Raw genomic sequence first — 20,906 nt, forward strand, 5'->3', positions numbered from 1 at the left:
ATACCTATCATGTCTAATGAATTCTACGTCATGTCCTTGATGGCACTTCTTAATGCAGTTCACACAAATGGCGTTGCGGTCCGTGGTGTTGCAGGTGTGACACCTGGGGAGAGACACACCGGGCATGAGCTGAAACGCAGCGGGGCTGGGATGGGGCTGGGGGGGCGTGGGGGCAGAGCAGCACTTAAGGACGCACACAGCAGCCGAACAGCTGGGAACTGCACAGCAACTGGGAGCTCCCGGCTGTGTTTTGGGAAAGGAGCTCTGCCATGGGCCGCCTTAGGGCTCAGGTTCGTGGCAACCACCCGTTTTCCTCAGCGCCACGGAACCTGACTGCATCTCTTCTCTCGCAACTGAGAGACACGTCTGTGTGTTACCGACACGGCGACTTCTAGGGGCCCTGCTAAAGGAAGGAGGGGACTCGTCTGAGGAACCCTGCTGTGGGCAGCCGGAAGGAAACTGTTACCTGTAGAAGTCATGCATGGGATAGCTGGTGTAACTGGATATCTTATATAAACACTGGCCTCTACTGACAGCTTTTTCTATGGCATCTTGATTGTTCATTATTTTGTTATCTGTTGGGGGGGAAAGAAAAAACAAGCACACTAAGTCAGTGACTTTTCAAAGACATCCAAGTCATTTTTTCCCCACCTTTTAAGGCCTAAAATGATTAGGAACAGTTAGTTCTATGTCTGTGTTTTAGTTTTGGCACTTCTGCATATGAATGACTTGATGCAAGACAGCTGCTCAAAGGCAGGGAAGATGCTCAGACAATGCAGTGCAGCGCTCAGCCCACCAAGACTGTGCATGGACTGCATGAAACTTCTGACCCGCCCTTGTTGAATACTTGGTGAACTGGTTTGTGAAGGATGGCTAGAGACAGGTTAGATCCCATCTCTTCATCACGCTTCATCAGACATTGGAACTGGCTGCCTGTAAACTGCTCCTATTTTCTGAAAAAGTGCTTTGGGATTGTGAACATCCACGCTTCCAGATTCCAAGAGCTGAGAAAGGTGTGCTTCTTTACTGGACATCTGTTTTCAGAGCTGTGACAGAAGACTTCCCATTATCCTAGCTTAGAACATGGAGTAGAGGTGTGCAGTGACCATCTCACCCGCTCGGAACCAGTGACAGCTCAGAGACACAAGACCTAATAACCACGTCTACATGACTGGAAAACCTTAAGTTACCTTTGGAATGTTCTGGCTATCCGTCTAAAAATCTCACAGGGCTCAGCTTGGCTTACAGCCCTCAGCCCAAGTGCTTAGTTACAAACTCAGCTCAAAGCCAGACCAGATCAGAACCAGAAGCTGAAAAGAAGCGGTCCAATAAAAAGGCAAACCAGCACTGAATTAAAGCACAAAGTGACCAAACACAGCCAACAAAGGCTCGGCTCACCTTTCATCGTGACGTTGACACCAGATGCGAGAAATAAACCCCCAAAGCGGTTGTTGAAAATCTGATTGCCTTCTAATGTTGCAGTAGCGTGATTTGTTATTTCAATGCCTGTTGTGGGTAGGGAACAGAGGAGAGAAAAGGAAAGCGGGAGAAGTCAGTCCTTGGCCATTGTGCAGCTGCACCTCCCTGTGGGGCTGTGGGGGTTTCTGTGTGTTTTCGGGTTTTTTTAACCACCAGCTCAAGGACAAAAAGAAAACTGACATGGTTTGAAATGGGGACTGAAGCACTATAAAGCTGAGGTTCAAATCCTCACTGAATCCTTTTGGAGAGCTACAGTTGGCACATGTTGTTTCTAGCAGTAACAATATATTATCAGTGTATCTGACCATAACACAGTACTATTATCAGATATTCTCCAGAGGACAGGATTTTTGGGTGCTCGGCCTGCCATCTTCACATACACATGGAAGCTCCTGGACATGCACTTTACCTTTTCTGAAACATTTTTAGAAAACAAATTTTCAAGAAGAGGACCTAAAAATCATCCCAATCTTCACTTTCATCATTCACCCACGCCTTCATTTCTCCTGGACTGCTCTCAACAGCAACCTATCCCTCCCCCCACTGCACACAAAACAACACCTTTACAGCCTCCTTCTCAGAAAACTTCCCTCTCCTGAAAAAAAAGATGGGGGGAAACTCAGGAACACAATTTTAGTTGGAATGGAACAGAAGATGTGTCGACGTGATCGTTTAATATTAAACATTCCTCATTTCTTCTGGAGTCAGAAATGCTCATTTCAAGCATTTTCCAAGTTTGTGGAATGAGGGTTATACCTGAGATGCAATGGATGTCCCTCTAAAGTCTATTTGTTATACGGTTTCTTGTTTTAAAGCAACAAAGCATCCATCAGATCAAACTATAAATACCTCCTAGACAACTTTATCCATCACTTCTAAAATAAAACAGTGAAATAAACAGTATTTCACTGAAAAATGAGAAGGAAGACGATGCACTGATTCTCAACACATGAGCAATAAAAGGTATTTTAGCTACAATTCCAAAATTATTTCAAGAACAGACTGAAGGCCATCCCAATCGCTTGTTAAAGCCTTCAGTGATGTGGGGTAAAGACAGAGATTTAGCTCAGTGAACAGCTCACTCTAAGTTCCAACACCTCAAAATTTGGTCTGAACAACACAAACCTGCAGCAAAGCCATCAAATATTCGATTTTTCCTTAGCACAGGGTGGCTGTTGGTGCTGATAAGAACACCAGCTTGGGCATTCCTGAAGATATCGTTCTCTTCCAGAAGACCTATTACAGAAGCAGCAAAACAGAGATTTCAGATCGTTAACATTTCCTCCATAACCTGTAACCATTCTGTGGAATGTTCATTCTTTCATCTGAGGAATATCCATCAATAGCACTGAAGTTGGCTAGTGAAGTTTAATGTCACTTCAGAAGCACAGAATGGTTTCGGTTGGAAGGGACCCTAAAGCCCACCCAGCCCCAACCCCTGCCATGGGCAGGCTGCCCCCCCACCAGCTCAGGCTGCCCATGGCCCATCCAACCTGGCCTTGGGCACCTCCAGGGATGGGGCACCACAGCTCTGAGCAGCAGTGCCAGGGCCTCACCACCTTCTGAATGAAGAATTCCCTCCTAACAGCTAACATAGATCTCCCCTTTTTTAGTTCAAAGCCCTTCACCCCTGTCCTATCGCTATCTGCCCACGTAAAAAGTCACACTCCCTCCTGCCAGCTGCCTTTAAGTACTGGAAGACCTCAGTGCATAAGCACATGAGGACACTCTTTTCACACAAGGACAGAATGGCCAGGGTTGGAAGGCACTTCAAGGACCACGAATCTCCAACCCCCCTGCCACAGGCAGGGCCTCCAACCTCCCCATTTAACACCAGACCAGGCTGCCCAGGGCCCCATCCAACCTGGCCTTGAACACCTTCAGGGACGGGGCAGCCACAACCTCTCTGGGCAATTTTCAGTGCATACTGTACGTAACATTCTGCACATAACAGAATTTGGGAATGTGGGAATGCATGCACAATTACAAAAAATTCCTCTAACTGCCATATTAATTTTATAGAAACGAGATATTTCAACTTTCAGATTTTCTTCTAGTTTTATTCTGCACTTGCTGCTAAAACTAGCAGCCTGCCAATACAAAGCTTAATTTGCATTTTTGTTATTGTAGGACAGGAATACCTTAAAATGATTCCTTTAAAAACGTTTCTTTTTTTTTTTCCCCACAATCTTTCACACTGACAAAAGCCAGAAAGTTCACATGCAAGATGTTGGCTAGGGAACTTGAATTGAGTACTGTCCTTCAGTGAAATGGCAAAGCTTACAGATGAGACAGAAGCAGTGACGTAAGCAGTAATCAACACAGTCGTCTCAGATGAGATTAATTACCCCTCTGCCTCCCACAGAGTTTAGTATTAGTGATGTAATTAAGGCTAAAAAACACCACGGTATGTTTGTTACAGCTTATTACTTCAAAAGATGAGAGCTGGATTTCTAAAGAGTATTTTAAAATGGACACTGCTTAAACTGAAATCAAACTCTTGTCCAGAACACTTGATATATGCCAGAAAGGGAAAAATTACCTCTTCCTCCATTAAATATACAGATGCCTCCATCTCTTCCATCATGGATTTTGTTTCTTCTTAGTGTAGGATTGCTGTCTGTTTTAATCCACACACCAGCCATTGCATTATCAAAAATTTCATTGTCTTCTATAAATCCAAGCCCTAGAGAGTAGGAAAAACAATTAAAAATAGTAAAAGATATAAAATGGGAAAAGATGATATCACAGAAAAATACCAACTGGGGATAGATGACAGAAACAGACCTACCAGAATTATAAACAAGAATACCACCATTCTGACCTCCCCAGATCTTGTTGCGTCTGATTTTGGGGTTGCTTCCAGTTCTAGAGATACAGATACAAAGAAATCATTTATCACAGCTTCCTGTTCCTCAAGGCCAAACCATGGAAGCGCCTCTACAGAAACATCCCACAGATGTGACTGATTGAAACCTTAACAAAATACTGTATTTTCAAGTCAGCAAACAGATTTAGGTTTCCACACGCTTCAGAGCTCAATACCCAGCTACATTAGAGACAGTTCCTTCTGCTGAGCCGCAGCGTAAGAACGCTCCAACACTCTGAATTCCACACAAGTTATTTTTAGCAGCGAAGCAACAAGAGCAGCTAAAAAGAAAGGATGAAATAACACAACACAGCGTCTGTTTAGGCAGAGCAACGAGAATACACGTTACCTTATCTGAACCCCTGAGTACATGTGATTATAGATGTCGTTGTCTTCTAACACGCCGTGTCCGTTGTCGTAGAAATAAACTCCAACCTAGCACGGGAGAAATGTCATTATTCGTTTGGAGGTAATGAAATACAAACCGTGGCTCTTCCTCCATCACCCTCCCCGCACGCTGAGTACGACTCACCTGTTTCCCACTATGTATCCTGTTCCTCCTCAAGACCGGAGTGCTCCCCGTTGTCACCCAGACCCCAGCCAAAGTATTGCTGTAAACTTCGTTCTCCTCAATCACACCTTGGCCTTTTTCATGCTGAATACAAGAAGTGTAAGAGTGGAGACCAGCTGCTAAGTGCAAATACCCTTTTGGTGCTTCTACCCACCACCCCCTCTCGGCTCCTTTACTGTGCGAAGTCCTTCTCTCCAGGTATGTATCTGCACTGTTTTTAAACAATAACGTTACATCACCATTTTGACTCTGTTGTAAAATTAACAACCCTCTGCATGTGAACCACTGCACTTCAATGTTCTGCAGTAATACTTGCAAATCCTTGCTGCCTTTTGCTCGAAGAGGCACCTCCCCAGCACCAAGCCAGAGCTGGCAGCTGCTGCCCCTCAGACCAACACCCAGCCTCATCCACTGGGCTGGCACACATCTCTTAAGGTAACTCTTTACCACATGCTTGTGCTTAAATGGAAAGCAGTACTCTCAGTGTGAACTCTCCTGGTTAGATCTGTAGAAGAAGCAGAAGAAGCTCTCCACTTGCAGCATTAGCTGAACATCTGGCAATTTTTGGTAGGAAAAGAAAACGTTTCCTTCACCAAAATGCAAAATGGTTGAGGTAAACTGACAGCTGCATCAGTTTAACCAGAGGAGATCTTGTATGTGCTGAAAACTACACTTTATTCCTCACTTTACCCTGACACAACTAGCCTATTTTTTAACTTAAGAAATGCAGTCAGTGTAAGCACAAGCATGCACTTTACACAAAATACTGTCCTCTTGTAAGCCTCTATGAACTGAAAGCAAGTTTTCCTGCCTGCCTGCAGGTAATGCTTACCACGTAAATGCCCCCATGCTGACCATCATGAATCTTGTTGTGTCGAACTATGGGACAGCTGTTTGTTCTGATCTGTATTCCTGCCAATGCATTACCTGTTAACAGAAATGGCAGTCAATGCAACTTCTGTGCTCATTTTTCTCCAAATCCAAAATGCAGTAAGAAAAGCAGCTTACCATAAATGTCATTTCCTTCAATAAGGCCTCTTCCGTCACCGAAGATATAAACACCACCTTGATTCCCATTAAAAATTGCATTGCCCCTAAGAAGCAAGATAACAGTTGTGGAATTGTACAGTGCTATACAATACACAGTGTCTAGGACTGTACAGCACTCAGAGTTGAAACAAAACAGAAACAGAATCTTTGTTTTGTGGCTTTTCAAGAAATACCCACTTCAAGTACACGCACAGCCAAACACAGACAGCCATTTCATTTTTACACATTAACATTCATAGTTCAGTAACAATAAAGAAAATAAAGTTGCACATTTCCCATTCCCACCAAAGCTTTACCACTAAGTAGAGAAACATCAATACCTTATTGTTGGGTCACTGTTTGAGGTAATCCAAACACCTGCAAAGTTGTTTGCATAGATTTTGTTCTCTATGAATTGTCCTCTTCCTTTTTCATGGACATAGATGCCCCCGGTCTGGCCATGATGGATTTCACACCGAACCACTGTCGGATTGGCGTATGCTTTCACTTCAAAACCTGCTATCCTGTTCCTATGGATGTTGCAGCTTTCAAAATAACCCTTTAGACACAGAACATACAAAGTTTCCTGTAAATATCCTTTGTAAAGTGAAGGCTGAATGTTCTGATGTTCCCCCCCTTCCCAACACCACTGTAATTTAAGAGGGAACAACACCTGAATGGACAAAGTACTTATTTGGCTAATTAAAACAGCTTGTGTACTTGTTTTTGTTCCATCTACTCCAGCAGACACTGCTTTGAAATAAATTAGGGTTACATTTTTTAACTGATATGATTTTGTTCACTGCTTTTCTTTTTCCAAGTGTTTTTCTTCTGCACTCCAGGAGGGCCTTCTTCCTGCTCTCTTTCAAAGATCACACCATTACAGAAATGCAGATATTTCCTATCAGCTGTTTAGAAAATATAGGCCTTTAAAAATAAAATTAAAAAAAAAAAAAAAAAGAATGTTTTTTTCTTAAGTGTTTACTGATGCTATACTCTTAAAAAAAAAAGGTCAGAAAAATGTGCCTAATGAAGTCTGGAATAGCCTCTGTCTGAGAGTAGGTGGATTTTATAAAGACAGCACAAAAGCAGCATAAAATAATCCACATTCACAATGCAAAACAAACCCTTTCTTTTTAGGGCCAAGGAAAAATCTGCTATATGCTACAAAAGGCCAACGGAATTTTTATGCATTCTACAGAGACCGGCATAAGCTTCGTTTACATTCTGCACTGTATAAACACTCCTTCAAAATTACCAGATCTGAAATATTTTGAAGAATGCCTTCTCATTTGGGAACAAGGAAAACGAAGCCTTATGCTTAGGGCTCCGTTTCTACACTGTAAAATTACTTCAGCTCATTCTTCCAGTCAACTGAAGGTTCTCTGTTGTTTGCATACAGCGGCCCACCACCATTCCATCTGGTATCTTGTCTCTGGCACCTGGCAAGAGACATCTGTGTGTGGCAGGGAGGGCTGCTGCTGGGCTCCTGCCTGCAGGCTCAGCGCTCGGCAGAACGTGGCTGGTTTAGGAAGAAGAGGTTAAGTTTCACAGGCATCGGAAGACAAAAAACAGGCTGAGAACTTGGAAGTGAAAAACAAAGCACTCTTTAACCTCTCAGAGTTGGCACTGCGGTACAGAAACCCACGGGAAAATAGTGTGCAGGGTAAGAATCTGGCACTGCTACGTACTTGTCCCACTTCACAGTCACAAGCGGTGACCTGGTGCTCACCAGCACACAGGAACTCCTGGGACTGAAGGCTGCAGTGAGCATGCCCTGGTGCAGATGGTGATCTAGAGGAGGACAGGTCTAGCCAAAAACAAAAGTCAGAACCCCGAATTTCAGGAGAACAAACTTCAGGCTATTTAAGAAATCCCCTGGATGGGATCCCCTGGGAAACCGTCCTCAGGGACAAAGGAGTGGAGCCTTCAGTGACCGGAAAAAGGGAAACATCACAGAGACTCCATCTTGTGAGGCCCCATCTGCAGTACTGTGCCCAGACCTGGAGTCCCCAGCTCAGGAAAGGTGTGGAATTTTTGGACAGGATCCAGAAAAGGCCACCAAGATGCTCAGAGCACTGGAACATCTCTCCTATGGAGACATGCTAAGGGATCTGGGCTGGTTCAGAGGAGGCTCCACGGAGACCTCACTGCAGCCTTCCAATGCTGAAAGGGAGCTTATAAACAAGAGGGAAACCAACTTTATACATGGTTGGATAGTGACAGGACAAAGGGGAATGGTTTTAAACTAAAACAGGGGAGATTTAGGTTAGATGTTGGGGGAAATTTTTCACTGAGATGGAGATGGCACTGCTGCCCAGAGCTGTGGCTGCCCCATCCCTCAAAGCCAGGCTGGATGGGCCCTGGGCAGCCTGAGCTGTATCTCATTTAGTGCTTGGCAATACAACTACATGACCCTTGACATCCCCTCCAACCCAAGCCATTCCATGATTCTATGGAAACCTACTCAACTGCATGTAGGATTTTTATCTGGAAGATACTGTGCTGCTTAAAGGCTATTTCCACTCTGCAGTGATCTCATCTCACCACCTGTTTCAGCAGCCTGATCGAGAACCTCACAACTAAGGTTCTTAAGCATTTCCACAGTGGAACTGGAACATTCTTAATGATTGGATATTGTCAAAAATTTCACCTGCTTATTGAAATACTTTCAAGCACACAGGCCAGTGTTACTGCACTTCTCCCTTTTTTTTTTCTTTTTCAAACTCCATGTATCACAAAGACTGCATCACACTGCACATAACATTTCCAAGCCTCTAGTCGCAGTTACTATGAGACATAAGAGGATCAGTCCTCATATTTTTAGCTAAGATAACTATTATTCATGTGTTTTCTTTAAGGTGCCACTTTTTGCATAAAAAGGAAAAGGTCTTTGGACTCCACCTTGCTTCTATCATAGCACTGGAATACACAGTTTAGCTGTAAGTAAACAGATCAAATACTGCTGTTTCAAATGAATCGAGTGAATGCAGTCTGGTTTCATTATTATTTTTCTTTTTAAAACTGTTCAGAACCCATACACTTAATTCCAGACTTCAGGACTTAAATCAGAAGCTTCTCCTAGCAGACTTTCAGCCAACTCACAAGCTCTCCTTTAGAAGCTACAGAAGCACTCTCCCTCACCAGTCTTCCTCCAGCTGAATTCACTTTATTACATGTTTCAGAGCATATTCATGTCTTGGAGAGGTTTATGGACACACACATACACTGAAATGGATTAGGAGTGCTTATATAACACATCAATACAGCTTAGATGAAGCTCCAAACCCTCAGATAACATAAAATTAAGATGTAACATCTTAGGCTTGTCAGTACCCTTTACAAAATGGCCACACAAGCACATCCCTAAAACATATAAAATAAAGCAAAAACATACACCAATGTGTATGAATGCAACCCTACTAAGACATGCATATGTTGCTAAAAGGGAGTTCTGTGCGGGTACCACTTCGTCCAACACAGAGCAAGTATGCACCCCAGGATGTAATGGAGAATGCAAGAGAAGTACCTAACAGCAGAATTCCTCTATGCCTGGCCTTCCATTGACAAGAAGAATGCCAGTCCCACAGGATGGCTAAGGCTGGCAGGGGCCTCTGGGTCTGTCTGCTCCAAACCTGCTCCAGCAGGAACTCCCAGAGCAGCTGGGGAGGCTTCTCCAGCACTGTGCCAGTATTCCAGCATCCACACAGCGCAGGAATACTTCCTGGTAGTCAGAGGAAGCCTCCTGTGTTCCAGTTTGTGCTCCCTGTCTCTTGTCTGTCACCGGGTACCACTGGAAAGAGCCCAGCTCTGGCTTCTCTGCACCTTCAAGGATTTACATACACTGGGGAGATCCCCAAGTCTCCTCTTCTCCAGGCAGGAGGCTTGTGCCAGCAGCAATCAGTAACTGCAGCAGATGTCCTGACCAGCTTAGGCTGAGACCAGGAAACTGCAAGTCAAATGCTACAACTAGTACTGTGTTACTGCTCTATTCCTACTTCTACTTCCCCAGCAACCCGGGTAGAAAGAAGAAAGGCCTCAGTAGTTTCTTCCATACACAGTGCATCTTCTGTTACTACTATTTCCAGATCACCAGTATCAAAAACTCAATCAGCAAACAGAACAAGCACCTACAAGGGCAGGAGAACATGCTAACAAAAGGAAGAAAGACCCATAATTAAGTGAGCCTAACAATATGCAGGGATCAAAATTTGCATCTTCTGGAACTATCCTCTTTTTTTCCATTATAAAATACACTGAATTTTTTGAAAGCTTGCTATGTTCTTTTCTTGCCATAGTTACATTCATTATTTATTGAAATTACAGAAATTCATTTCCCAAAGTAAATACCTTATTTTATTCAGTAGGCACCTGATAGCTGGCCAACACTCCTCCAACACAGAAGAACCTCACGTTCAAGAGGAAAGTTAAGGCAACCTAGTGGCTGAATTGATGCATTTAGTTTCTTTAAAATGCTGGACTACTATTTATTTGGAGCAAGCATTCAGTGAGTACAACTGAAAATGATTATTTTAGTTAGACAACTGAACCTACTAAATCTGGGCGGAGCGTGTGACAGTGAGATGAAATACACGGGGGGCATGGAAGGAACAGGGGATCCAAAGGTCAAAAGATAAAGTGAGACAACGAAATGAGAAAACAGAGGTACATTTTACACCCAAGCTGTGTTTGTAACAGTGACCTGGGAGTTGTTTTTCTCAGCTACTCAAAGCTACTGGTGTTCAGTGCTTGCATTTTTACAAGTATTATTTTTTCTTCCTTGTAAAATTGAGTAACATCTACCAACAAAATAACAACTCAGATGACAACAGATATTTACTTGCAAAGAGTGAGTATGTAACATAACAAGTCCAATTACAGCCTTGACAAAGAAGAGGCCTAACACATTCAGCCATAGCTGGTCAGGCATCTTGTCAGGTATTAAGGCTGGGAACAAAATGTATGGAAAGGAAGATGCAGCACTATCCCACAGCATGTGACACATGTATTTGGTTTGGCTGACCTCATTCTCCAGCAGCGTTCTGAAATCAAGCCTGTTACAGGAAGGCTTCCATTACAGCAGCACCTATTTATCTACAGCACCATTAAAACTGAAAGCCCAAAGCAAGTGGCTAGAGAGTTTATTATTTTCTATAACAAGAGGTATATGCAATCCCTGCCGAGCAGTATCCAACTCCTGCAGCAAGATAATCAAATTCTGTGCTAGAGGAAATCCAAAATCACGTTGATTTTGTTACTACACTTGATCTGAAAGCGAGCAGCATTAACCTTAGTAGCCCTCATTTGGTCTGGCATTTTGTTCACTGTACTTAAATCACATTCTGTACTTCCAATGTGCAGCCCACGTTTGCATTCCTAACTAAAGAAAAAAGTGACCAGAAAAAGCCTATCATTTTTGTCAGCTGGATGCAGAGAATTACAAGTTTGGCATTCAAGCAGGAAAAAGGATGATCTGGCACTGTGTGAAGACATGCAGTATTTTGCCAGAAACAAACAAGCAAATAATTTTTTATTCCAATGGCAAAAATCCATTCTGTTCTCTATTTCTAAGGCTATGCACACTGATTACTCACTACCTTACACGTACATGGAAGGTATCACCTTCATTCCACACAAACATTCTCATTAAAGAACATCTGAATGCTGAAGCAAGCTGGGCATGCTCTGCTTCAGAGCTGTAACGTTAGAACAGAGCCAATCTAAGAGTGCACACCACATTCTATTATGTTTTTGTATCTTCTGCCACCTTACTAAAGGTACAGAATCCTACAACATTTTTTTGTCAGTTTCACAAGCAAATGTATGTGATAGTGTAAATCTAAGCCTTCCATGTGCATCCTATTTCAAAAGGCATTTTATCACGTCAACATCACTCAATCTAAGAGGCTGTAAATCATCTGCAAAAAGTTTGCCTACATCCCTTCCAGCTAGAACTGTCTTTAAAGTGAAGTTGCCCACACAAGAACAAAAGAAGCTGCCATAGGCAGATTTTAAAACATCTGCTGACATGTAAAAGCAGGTTTCTTTTAAACATTTACTTGATAACAGACAAGACCTGATGACTTCAGCTACTCAAGGTCTACATTTCTTTCTTCAAAAGAAGAAAATAAAGCGTTACCATGCCATGGTCAAAAGTGAAAACGCCAACATCACGTCCATGGTGAATGTGATTCCGCCTGATAATGGGATTTCCGTGGTTTTTAACCCAAATCCCTGCTAATGCATTGTTGGAGATCTCATTGTCCTCATATATTCCCTAGGAAATAGAACAGGTGAATTAAGATGGGAATCGGGAACAGTCAACAATTGCATCAAAGTAAGGAAACTTTGACAGAAAATACCTGTGCATGGTCTGTAATATAAAGCCCAACATTTTCACAGTCGCTGATGTTACAGTGTTTAATAGTAGGACAGGCTCCTTGGCCACTAACGCATACTGCAGAGCCAACTGGAAGAAAACAGAACAGTTACCATAGCGTCAGAGCAGAGCATATTTATAAACAGTCTGGCAGCGCCGCTGCAAGAGAAGTTAAGAGTGAACTGATATTTTTAAAGGCTGAGGCATGCGCAGCGCCAAACCCTGGAAGCCACTGGCAGAAAAACACCCATGTCATCATTCTGCAGATGCAAAAAACTGAACTAAGAGTTGCTTTTTAGAATCTTCTCCATGCTGCACAGCTGCATCCGACTGCCAGAACTCACAATGGTTGAAATAATAACTCATGTTTACGAAAGCTCTTGCTCAGTAATTTCCCCACATTAGGCCCACTGTACGCCAACGGCTTACGACAGACAAGAGACCACAGAAATAAATAAAATTTTAATGATAATCGCTGCCTTATTTTCATTTCATTGTAACTTTCACAACACGCCACATCAAGGAGCACAACCAAACCGTCCTTTTGCAGCATGCAGAGTCGTACTGTCTCGCTCAAGACAAGCAGGAGACAGGCATGAAGTACAGAACCACACACAAGACACACAACAGAATCTGAAAGCTCCTTGCTGCAGCCCCTCGGATGACATCAACTACTACACTACTACCCAGACAACAAACTTGAGGCTGCTACGGCTCAAAACTGCTTGAGAATTCATCAGCTCAGTTCAACTCTCTTAACTCCATGAAGGATGAAAACATGAAACTCTGCTCCCCCTAAAATCAGTGGCACATTTACAGTGATTTCTGAACGGAAAGATTTCATCTAAGCATTATTTGGCCTACATAACGCACACCTTCCTCTCAAGTAAACACCATTAAATCAGCAAGCCAGCACATGCCCTATTAGCAAGCTTTCATATTATCTTCAAGTGTAGTACCACAAAGACTATGCTTTCTTTTTTTAAATCCTGAAGAAATTATTTTGTCTTATCTGACCTTATGAACACAGTAAGGATTCCCTGAATTAATTCCTGCTTCAGTTCTCGTAGCTGGAGCTTCAGCGTGTATTTTTTAGAAATACATTTAATATTGATTTCAAGATTTTCAACAACTGAGAAAAGACCATAAAGCTTATTAGCTAGTTACAGACTCATTACCCTGTTAATTTACATTTTAATTTTTCAATTTAATTTCTCCAGCTTCAGTATCCAGTTACTGGTTATGAATACATTAATATAAAGAGAACCAATGAACGTACAAATTTAGTGCAAGAAAAGCATTCCTTCAGCCTTCTCCTTCACTAAGTAACAAGTTGTGGTCAGTGTGTTCTTCATTACGAATGAATTCTTCTCCTTTATCTCTCAGGACTTCTCATTGAACTGTTCCTAACATTTCATTATGTTGTTATGGACACCAGGACCTGATCTGAACCAGGAATAAGAAGCGTAATACAATCTCTCTATTCCTCCTCCACATCCCCACAGATGCAGTGAAGGATGACACTGGTTCTTCTGGCCACACGACAAGCTCATATTCAATTCTTCACCTGCAGTGATTCTTACAGCTTTCCCAGGAATACAGCTTCCCAGGATAGAGATTTATCACTTACACACAACAACAGGCTTTTGTTCCTAGTTACTTGCACTTACCCACATTAACACAAACATTATGAGAGTTACCTTCCAAAAAGGGTCTAGCAGCTCATCCTCCTCCTTATTTGTAACACCCTAAATCATCATCACCTACAAATCCCATCAGTACACCTTTTATTTCTCTGCAAGTCACTGACAATGTTAGTAGCTTGAAGTCAAGCGGCCATCTTTGAAACAGCCACAAAGTAGCCAACAACCCTACAAGTTATTTAAAATCTATTTGATGTGTGCTCTGTTAATTCTGTGGAATTCAAGTGCTTGAAGTAGTGCAAGATGAAGTCAAATATCTTTCAGGGATCCATGCATTTACACTATGACTGCTACCTTCTTCAAAACAAGTCATCAAGAATGCTAAGTGCAATGCAACCATTAAAGCTATCTGTAAGTAGACATAAACTTCCTTTGATTAACAAATTTTAGTTACGGATTGACCAAACCCTGCATTCACTATCTCATTCCATCTAGGATCAATAAGTAGCACTGCAGGCCATATTTCATCCCGTTTAGCTCCTGCTACACCTGCCCTCTCCCATCTTCTCCAACAGGGTCATACATCACCTAACCCAGGCTTCAAGTTCCTGTTGATACATAATAGGAGTCCAGAAGACATTTTGGCCAGTGCTTTTTAAGTCCTTGTGATTTTAGCAGGCCTGTTTTTACAGCTGTTTAACCTCATCCACTCTTACTGTCAGAGTGGAACATACTTCACCATCCCTCTAGGGTACGAGCACATTTATCATTCCTACCTGTTCTCATTAAATATGGAACAAAAATTACACAACACTTTGCCATCCAAATTCTTCTTTATCTATGACAGACCAGCATCTCTACTGAAACCCTCTTTCCAAGTTAAGCTGTCCTAACTCACTTGTCCTCTTGTTTTTTGGGGCCTTCCCCTCCTCAGAAGGAAAGAATCTCCATTTCAATGGAAGGCTCGTGTTCTGCTGAGGGGAAGGATTTACTACAGTTTCTGGCAATTCTTACTTGTTGCCTTCTTGTATTATCTGCATTTTTGGGAACTCAGTAAAATGCTCTGGGAATATTGCTCTTTTCACATTTTGATTATTAAAAAATGCAATCTTTATTCTAACTCACTTCAGTGGACTTATTTGTTGTGTGAAATTGGTACTTCAAGAGTGCTAAGCATATATATTACTGGTTCAGGCTTTATTTATTTGTTCTTAACCCGGAATATAGTAACTGCATACACTTGAGCAACACTTGAATAAATAAATGAGGCTCTCTTCCATCAATTTCTGTTTTTACCTATCGAGATGAGAACTAATACAGATTTCCTCTGCAATTAATGCAGAATATCTGGACTCAGAATCTTGCCACTTAAACTTTGTTTCACAGATGCTTTGGACTGGCAGTAAGAGACCTTCAGTTGAAATTACTCACACAGCTCCCATCTAGACATATTACATACATTAAGAACTTTACATATAACAATGTAGAAAGATGCTTTAATGCAATTAGGAGATCCAAAGAAAGGGTATCAAGCATGTGCGAGGAGAGAGATTTTGAATGCTTATGGATCAATATTTCAGAGATGCCACTGACTGGGAACAGTAAATGCCTTTTTTGGCAGACTGCCATTCTTCCTACCTTTTTTACACGCACTCAATACTTCCTGAGTAGGTTATAGCGAGGCTTGGTAGAATTAAAAAGTCAATAAAAATTAATAATCAATAAGCGTTGACAGCACAGCCTACGTACTGCCTTCAAAACTGACCAGAAATGTTGACTTCAGGGCACAGAAACAAATACAGTGCATCCAAAATTCAGCAATCCAGTGGGCTGAAGAGGACAAAAGTCCAACATTATCAGAAATGGCTTGTCATAACAAACACTGGCCAGGAAAAATTGACACAACTTTTACAAACCTTTTTCACAAAAACATCAAGACCCACTAACTTACAGATAAACACGTTCCAATATGAAACCATGCAACTCTTTAAGATGCTTTTCAAAGGAAGTTTAAGGGAGTCCAATAAATTATTTTAATTCCTCCCATTTATGGGTTATGCACGGAATAGAAAGAACAAACTAATTTCACATCCCTGAAATTCCCAGCATTTAAGTTTAAAAAAAGGTAAAATTAAAGAAGTCAATGTACTGAGAGTAGCTAGCTGTCCTTTGTTCTTCATCTCTTATCACTTTCCCATAATAGCTATCTGTCCCCCATAAAACAGATGGCAATGCGAAGCAGAGCTGCTTTATTCATAACTGTGGTAGAGTTTTACAACCTGAAACCTCTAAGAAAGAATATGTCTTCCTCTGTGAGGCACAGTCAAAGGAATCCTTCCACTGTCCTCATTACAGTTCCCTGGAGGATTTCCTGTTCGCACCAGAAAAATATAGCCTGTGTCTAGCTGAAGATCTGCTGATTTCCCTGCCTCAATGTTGAGCTGAGCAACTATTATGCACAGCCTGCTGTGTAGATTCATTCCACTTTGCCACCTGAACTTAGATATCTAAAGTTTATATTGTGGTTTCCATGCAAAGACTCAGTATCTCCATTCTTGTTCACCTCTTTTTTCTGATTCTCCAACTACACTTTATCTGCTTGTTTTTGAACATGTTAAAACTTGCTATGCCTTCTTGTGAATTGCCATGTCTTGTTTCCAGTGCCCATAGCTGTCACAATGCCTCCCAGACCTTCACTGCCTCTGACCCTCTCTTTCCAGATTCTGTTCTACTGATGGTTAAATTTCTCATTATCCCTGATGGAGAAACGAGTGTTTAACCATTCACATCATGTATTTCTTCTGTCAGTATAGCTAGCAACTTATAGTTAGCACACATTAAATCCTTTCCACTCCTGACAGGAAAGAGAACTTAGCATAAGAGTTATAGCTCACAGTTTTAATGTCATCAAATTCCAACAATGCACGCTGTAATGAATCTAATGTAAAGCTCCCACATATGCCCCCTTCAAATGCTGCCTCCTGCCAGCTACAGAAATGCAAACCAGAAACAAGTAAGCTTTGTATAAACACTCTCCTGTGAGTGTTCAGGTTTTAAACTAACTGCCCAATGTGTCCACAGTGACTCAAATGGAAGGCCAAGTAGACATGATAGCAAAGGTTCTGGACCCACATCTTGGTAGTAATGTCACTGAAAATTAAAGAAGTTTAAAGCTCTGAAATGAATACCCGCACAGAAAAGAAAAGAAACATGTCAACATTAGTCACAATTTGTGTGCTGCTTTCATGCACTCAGGTTAGATTAGTCAGCACCAAGCAGTGTCAGTCTCAAACAATAAGAAGCCCACTAACCTGTACAAGTACTTCGAATAATACAGTGATCTATAATTGGACTGCAGTTCACGGTGATCTCTAAGCAGTGGTGTGCATTGTGGTGCTGAGCAGATTTGTCATCAGGATTGAACTGGAAAAGGAAAACGAGCATTCATCTATTGGCTCAGGCATTAAGATGAGATTACTAAAAGCTCCACTCGAGTTTCAGATTCTTACCCTGATTGTCATATATCCAACATAGGCGTCTTCAGAACCCTCCATAAAAACGAAGGTGGAATCTCTAGTGTTTTCTATTATAACCTTATCTGCTACTTTTCCAGGAGCTGCAAAACATGAAATCTAAGTTTTTAGCATATGCTGGTGAAAAAAGGTCCTCAAAGAATTCTGTTCAAGGCAACAACAGAAGAAAACGTTATTTCTGGAACATAGAAATCATGGAATCACATAAATATTTCAAAGATGATGAAAAAAGTAACCTAACAATCTTGTACCAACCCAATATCTAGCAGCATAAGAAAATCTTCTCTTACACAGAGCTAGTTTTTCAGACTTCTAGTTTGTTGGAATATCTAGGAAAATAGCTCCTCATTAAAATAAGGTACAAACTGAACATTTACACAAGGAAAAAAACCACGAGCTGCAAAATACCAGCACGCTTTCTGTATAGAAACTACACAGTTCAACAAACCCAGATTCTAGTCTAGAGGCACTGTAATTCTCTTACCAAACATAGCTTAGTTTGGTATTTTAAACTCTTTTCTTAAACCTGAATACATGCATTTCATCACTAATTTAAACCAATTTATACAACAAATTAGTAATCTGCTTATGATCTCAGTAATCAGCAATGACTCTCAACACCTCTCAGAGTTGAAGTGGTTTCTTCATTATTATTTACAAGAAAATCTTGTACAACAAGACTGAGCTCTACTTCTGAAAGCATACAGAAGGTTTCCAAAATAGTTCATTTCCATGTTCCCATACTCTGCAGACTGATTTCCCACATTAACAGCAAGGCTCTGCTGTATTTTCATCCTTAAGCCAAAGGCAGAACATGCTTACACATGTACTGCAAAAGCCAGCAGAGGGAGCACAAGTTAACATCAGTCTTAAGAATGGTGTAAATTTACAGTGATGCTCATTCACAAGCAAGAGACTGTTTAATTCAAAACTGCACATTAAATATGCAAGCTAGAGCAATCCTTCCTCAATGTATGAAATGCAAACATTCAAGTTTCACAAATTACAGCAAATAAGTTATGGGAATGGCTGAGAGTTGCAACCAATTTCGAAACAAGAGATATGCAAATACAGACAGATTTGCCCTCAATTTTCTATTTTATTGAAGAGCCTATGCACAGGATTTCTCACCAGCAGATTTTTCTGTTGTCTGTTGACACCAGAAGAGACAAGTGGTATGTCCTGTTCTTTATCACTCAGGCAGAAAGGTGCCAGTCAGAATGAAGCAATATTTACATCATTATCCAGCTTGTTCTCACTATCTAAAAGCCAGATCTCTGCTTTCACTACAGCAAATGTTTTAAGGTAGTCTAGCTCTTCATACCACTATTCACTCACTACCAGACAATAACTAAAAGAGGCCTTGTATCACCATACAAAACAATTTTGTGTGGCCTGGTAACGTATCTATCTATTGGATGTTTTCTCACCATAGTGTAAATGCAGTGGTATGCACAGCCATGCACTCACATGCTGTTCACTACAGGTATCTCCCTCCTCTCAGCACAAGAGTTAACTTACAGGTCTGAGTTTGGGTGGTCCCAGCACACCCATTATGGAACATGCCAATTAGTAAGACCAGCATGTTCAGATGATCCACCAGGAAAAGGCTTAAAAAGGGAAGGGGACTTGTTAAAGCACTGGCTTCATTTTAAACGAATCAAAGAAACTTTATGCTCCAACTTAATCTTTGCAAAATAATTATTCAGAGAAATATCTCTATTTCAATTTTTGGCTCAGATCACCTTAGAAAAGATAAACCAATATAGGAAAGGGAAAAGACAAAGAAAATGGCCCTTAATTTCATAATCAAGCAAAGAAGTCCATTTGCCAAGTCTAAGAGAGTCAACATTCCACAGGATCAGTTTGACTGCAGCATAAGGGCTGAAAATGAAACTGTTTCAGAAAGCTTAACAGAAAGCCTATAAATAAGAGACTGCTCATTTTAAAAAATAAATTAATTTAAATAATTAAAAAATTAACTGGATGCAGCATCAGAGTTCTTTAATTTCTGAAAATGTATAAAACGATTTCAGTTTTCAGTGCATTAACAGGAAATAACACCAGATTCTGCAGAATGTAATTGTTAAGACCCTCTGCAATCATAACAGGCAAAATGCTGAGATCCTCCCAGATTCTGAACTCTACAAAATCCACAATGAAGAGCACAGCACTAAATTTGTCAAATGTATTTCCAGTTCAAAGATGCAGAACAGGTACCTGAAGAGGAGTTCAGGCCATGAGAAGACTTTTTTTGAACACAGAAAGTATTTAACTGTGACACTCCTCACCATTTTAGATTTTATTATTCTTAAAATTACAGTTACTGTTCTTATTGTTGCTACTGTTTTTCCTTTACTGGAAAAATCCTTCAATAATTCCCTTTTCTCTTATCTGCACATTATTTAAATCAAGTGGAAAAATGAAAGCCCTGCCTCCCATAATACAGGGCAAAAAAAGAAATAAAGACTTTCAGATAAAGATACATATATGGATAACTGCTGAAACAGTTAAGAGGAATTTTGCCATCTTGAGTGACATGAGAACTCCACAGAAGGCCTGCACTCCTGCATATAGCTGACTCCCCTTCACCTACTACTTTCCCATGTCCACCCCTCCAAAACCTAAAAAATATTAATATTTATTTATTAAGAAGTTAATAGGCATTTCTGTCCACTGAACTAGATGCATCAGAACAGGACTTCTACTCTTGCTTTCTACTTGATGGTTTAGATAAGCCACATTGATAATCTGTTTCACGACAAGGTCACCAGTTAGTTGACCAAGGGAAGGCAGTATATGTTGTTATTTTATTTTTTTCCCATTTCAGCACAGCTTTTGGTATTTTCTCTTACAGTATCCCTCTGGACAAAATGTCCAGCATACAGCTAGCCAAGCACATAATGTGGGCTGGGTTCAAATGGTTATAGTAAGCTGAGTTACATCAAGCACTAGTGGGGTTCCCAGGGATCTATTTTAGGGCCAGTTCTCTTTAATGTTTTTAAAAGTAGCCTGGATGCAGGACTCAAATGCAAGCAAAGCCAGTTTGTGGATGACACTGGGCTAAGAAGAGCTGCTGAATCCCTGAAGAGTAGAGACCTTGCAGAGATGTTCACAAATGAAGAGTGCCAGGCAATCAATCACCAACTACATAAGTTTAGCAAAAGCAGGGCTGGATTCTGCACCTGGAATGGAGCAACTCTGGATGAATGAACAGACTGGAGGATGAGGAGCTGCAGAGCACTCCTGTGGAATGGCCTCTGGAGGTTTCAGTTGATGGCAAGCTGAATGAATAAACAGTGTGCCCTCATAGCCAAAAAGGCCAACGATATTTGGGGGTGCTAGTCAGTCAACAGCAGTGGTCACAGCACCAAGTCTGCCAGAGTTAAAGAAGTGTTTAGAC

The 20,906-nt window shown here is 41.3% G+C and overlaps 1 protein-coding gene across 3 annotated transcripts in view; it reads right to left on the reverse strand.

Moving 5' to 3' along the window:
• Positions 1–20,906, reverse strand: part of FBXO11 (F-box protein 11) — a 64,378-nt gene that overhangs the window by 1,423 nt on the left and 42,049 nt on the right. For all 3 annotated transcript variants that reach the window (XM_042830412.1, XM_042830404.1, XM_042830419.1), the window contains exons 8-22: positions 17,480–17,586; positions 17,282–17,393; positions 12,311–12,417; positions 12,088–12,225; positions 6,290–6,507; positions 5,928–6,013; positions 5,752–5,846; positions 4,881–5,003; positions 4,698–4,783; positions 4,271–4,347; positions 4,022–4,165; positions 2,605–2,715; positions 1,399–1,506; positions 467–575; positions 5–103 (exon numbers count right to left, since the gene is read on the reverse strand). In XM_042830412.1, coding sequence (XP_042686346.1) covers positions 5–103; positions 467–575; positions 1,399–1,506; positions 2,605–2,715; positions 4,022–4,165; positions 4,271–4,347; positions 4,698–4,783; positions 4,881–5,003; positions 5,752–5,846; positions 5,928–6,013; positions 6,290–6,507; positions 12,088–12,225; positions 12,311–12,417; positions 17,282–17,393; positions 17,480–17,586 — 1,720 coding nt within the window. The remainder of the gene's footprint in view (positions 1–4; positions 104–466; positions 576–1,398; positions 1,507–2,604; positions 2,716–4,021; positions 4,166–4,270; positions 4,348–4,697; positions 4,784–4,880; positions 5,004–5,751; positions 5,847–5,927; positions 6,014–6,289; positions 6,508–12,087; positions 12,226–12,310; positions 12,418–17,281; positions 17,394–17,479; positions 17,587–20,906) is intronic.

This window comes from Centrocercus urophasianus, unplaced genomic scaffold, assembly GCF_019232065.1.
Source record: "Centrocercus urophasianus isolate 14NV4802_14NV808 unplaced genomic scaffold, USGS_Curo_1.0 seq_10, whole genome shotgun sequence".
Taxonomy (NCBI): domain Eukaryota; kingdom Metazoa; phylum Chordata; class Aves; order Galliformes; family Phasianidae; genus Centrocercus; species Centrocercus urophasianus.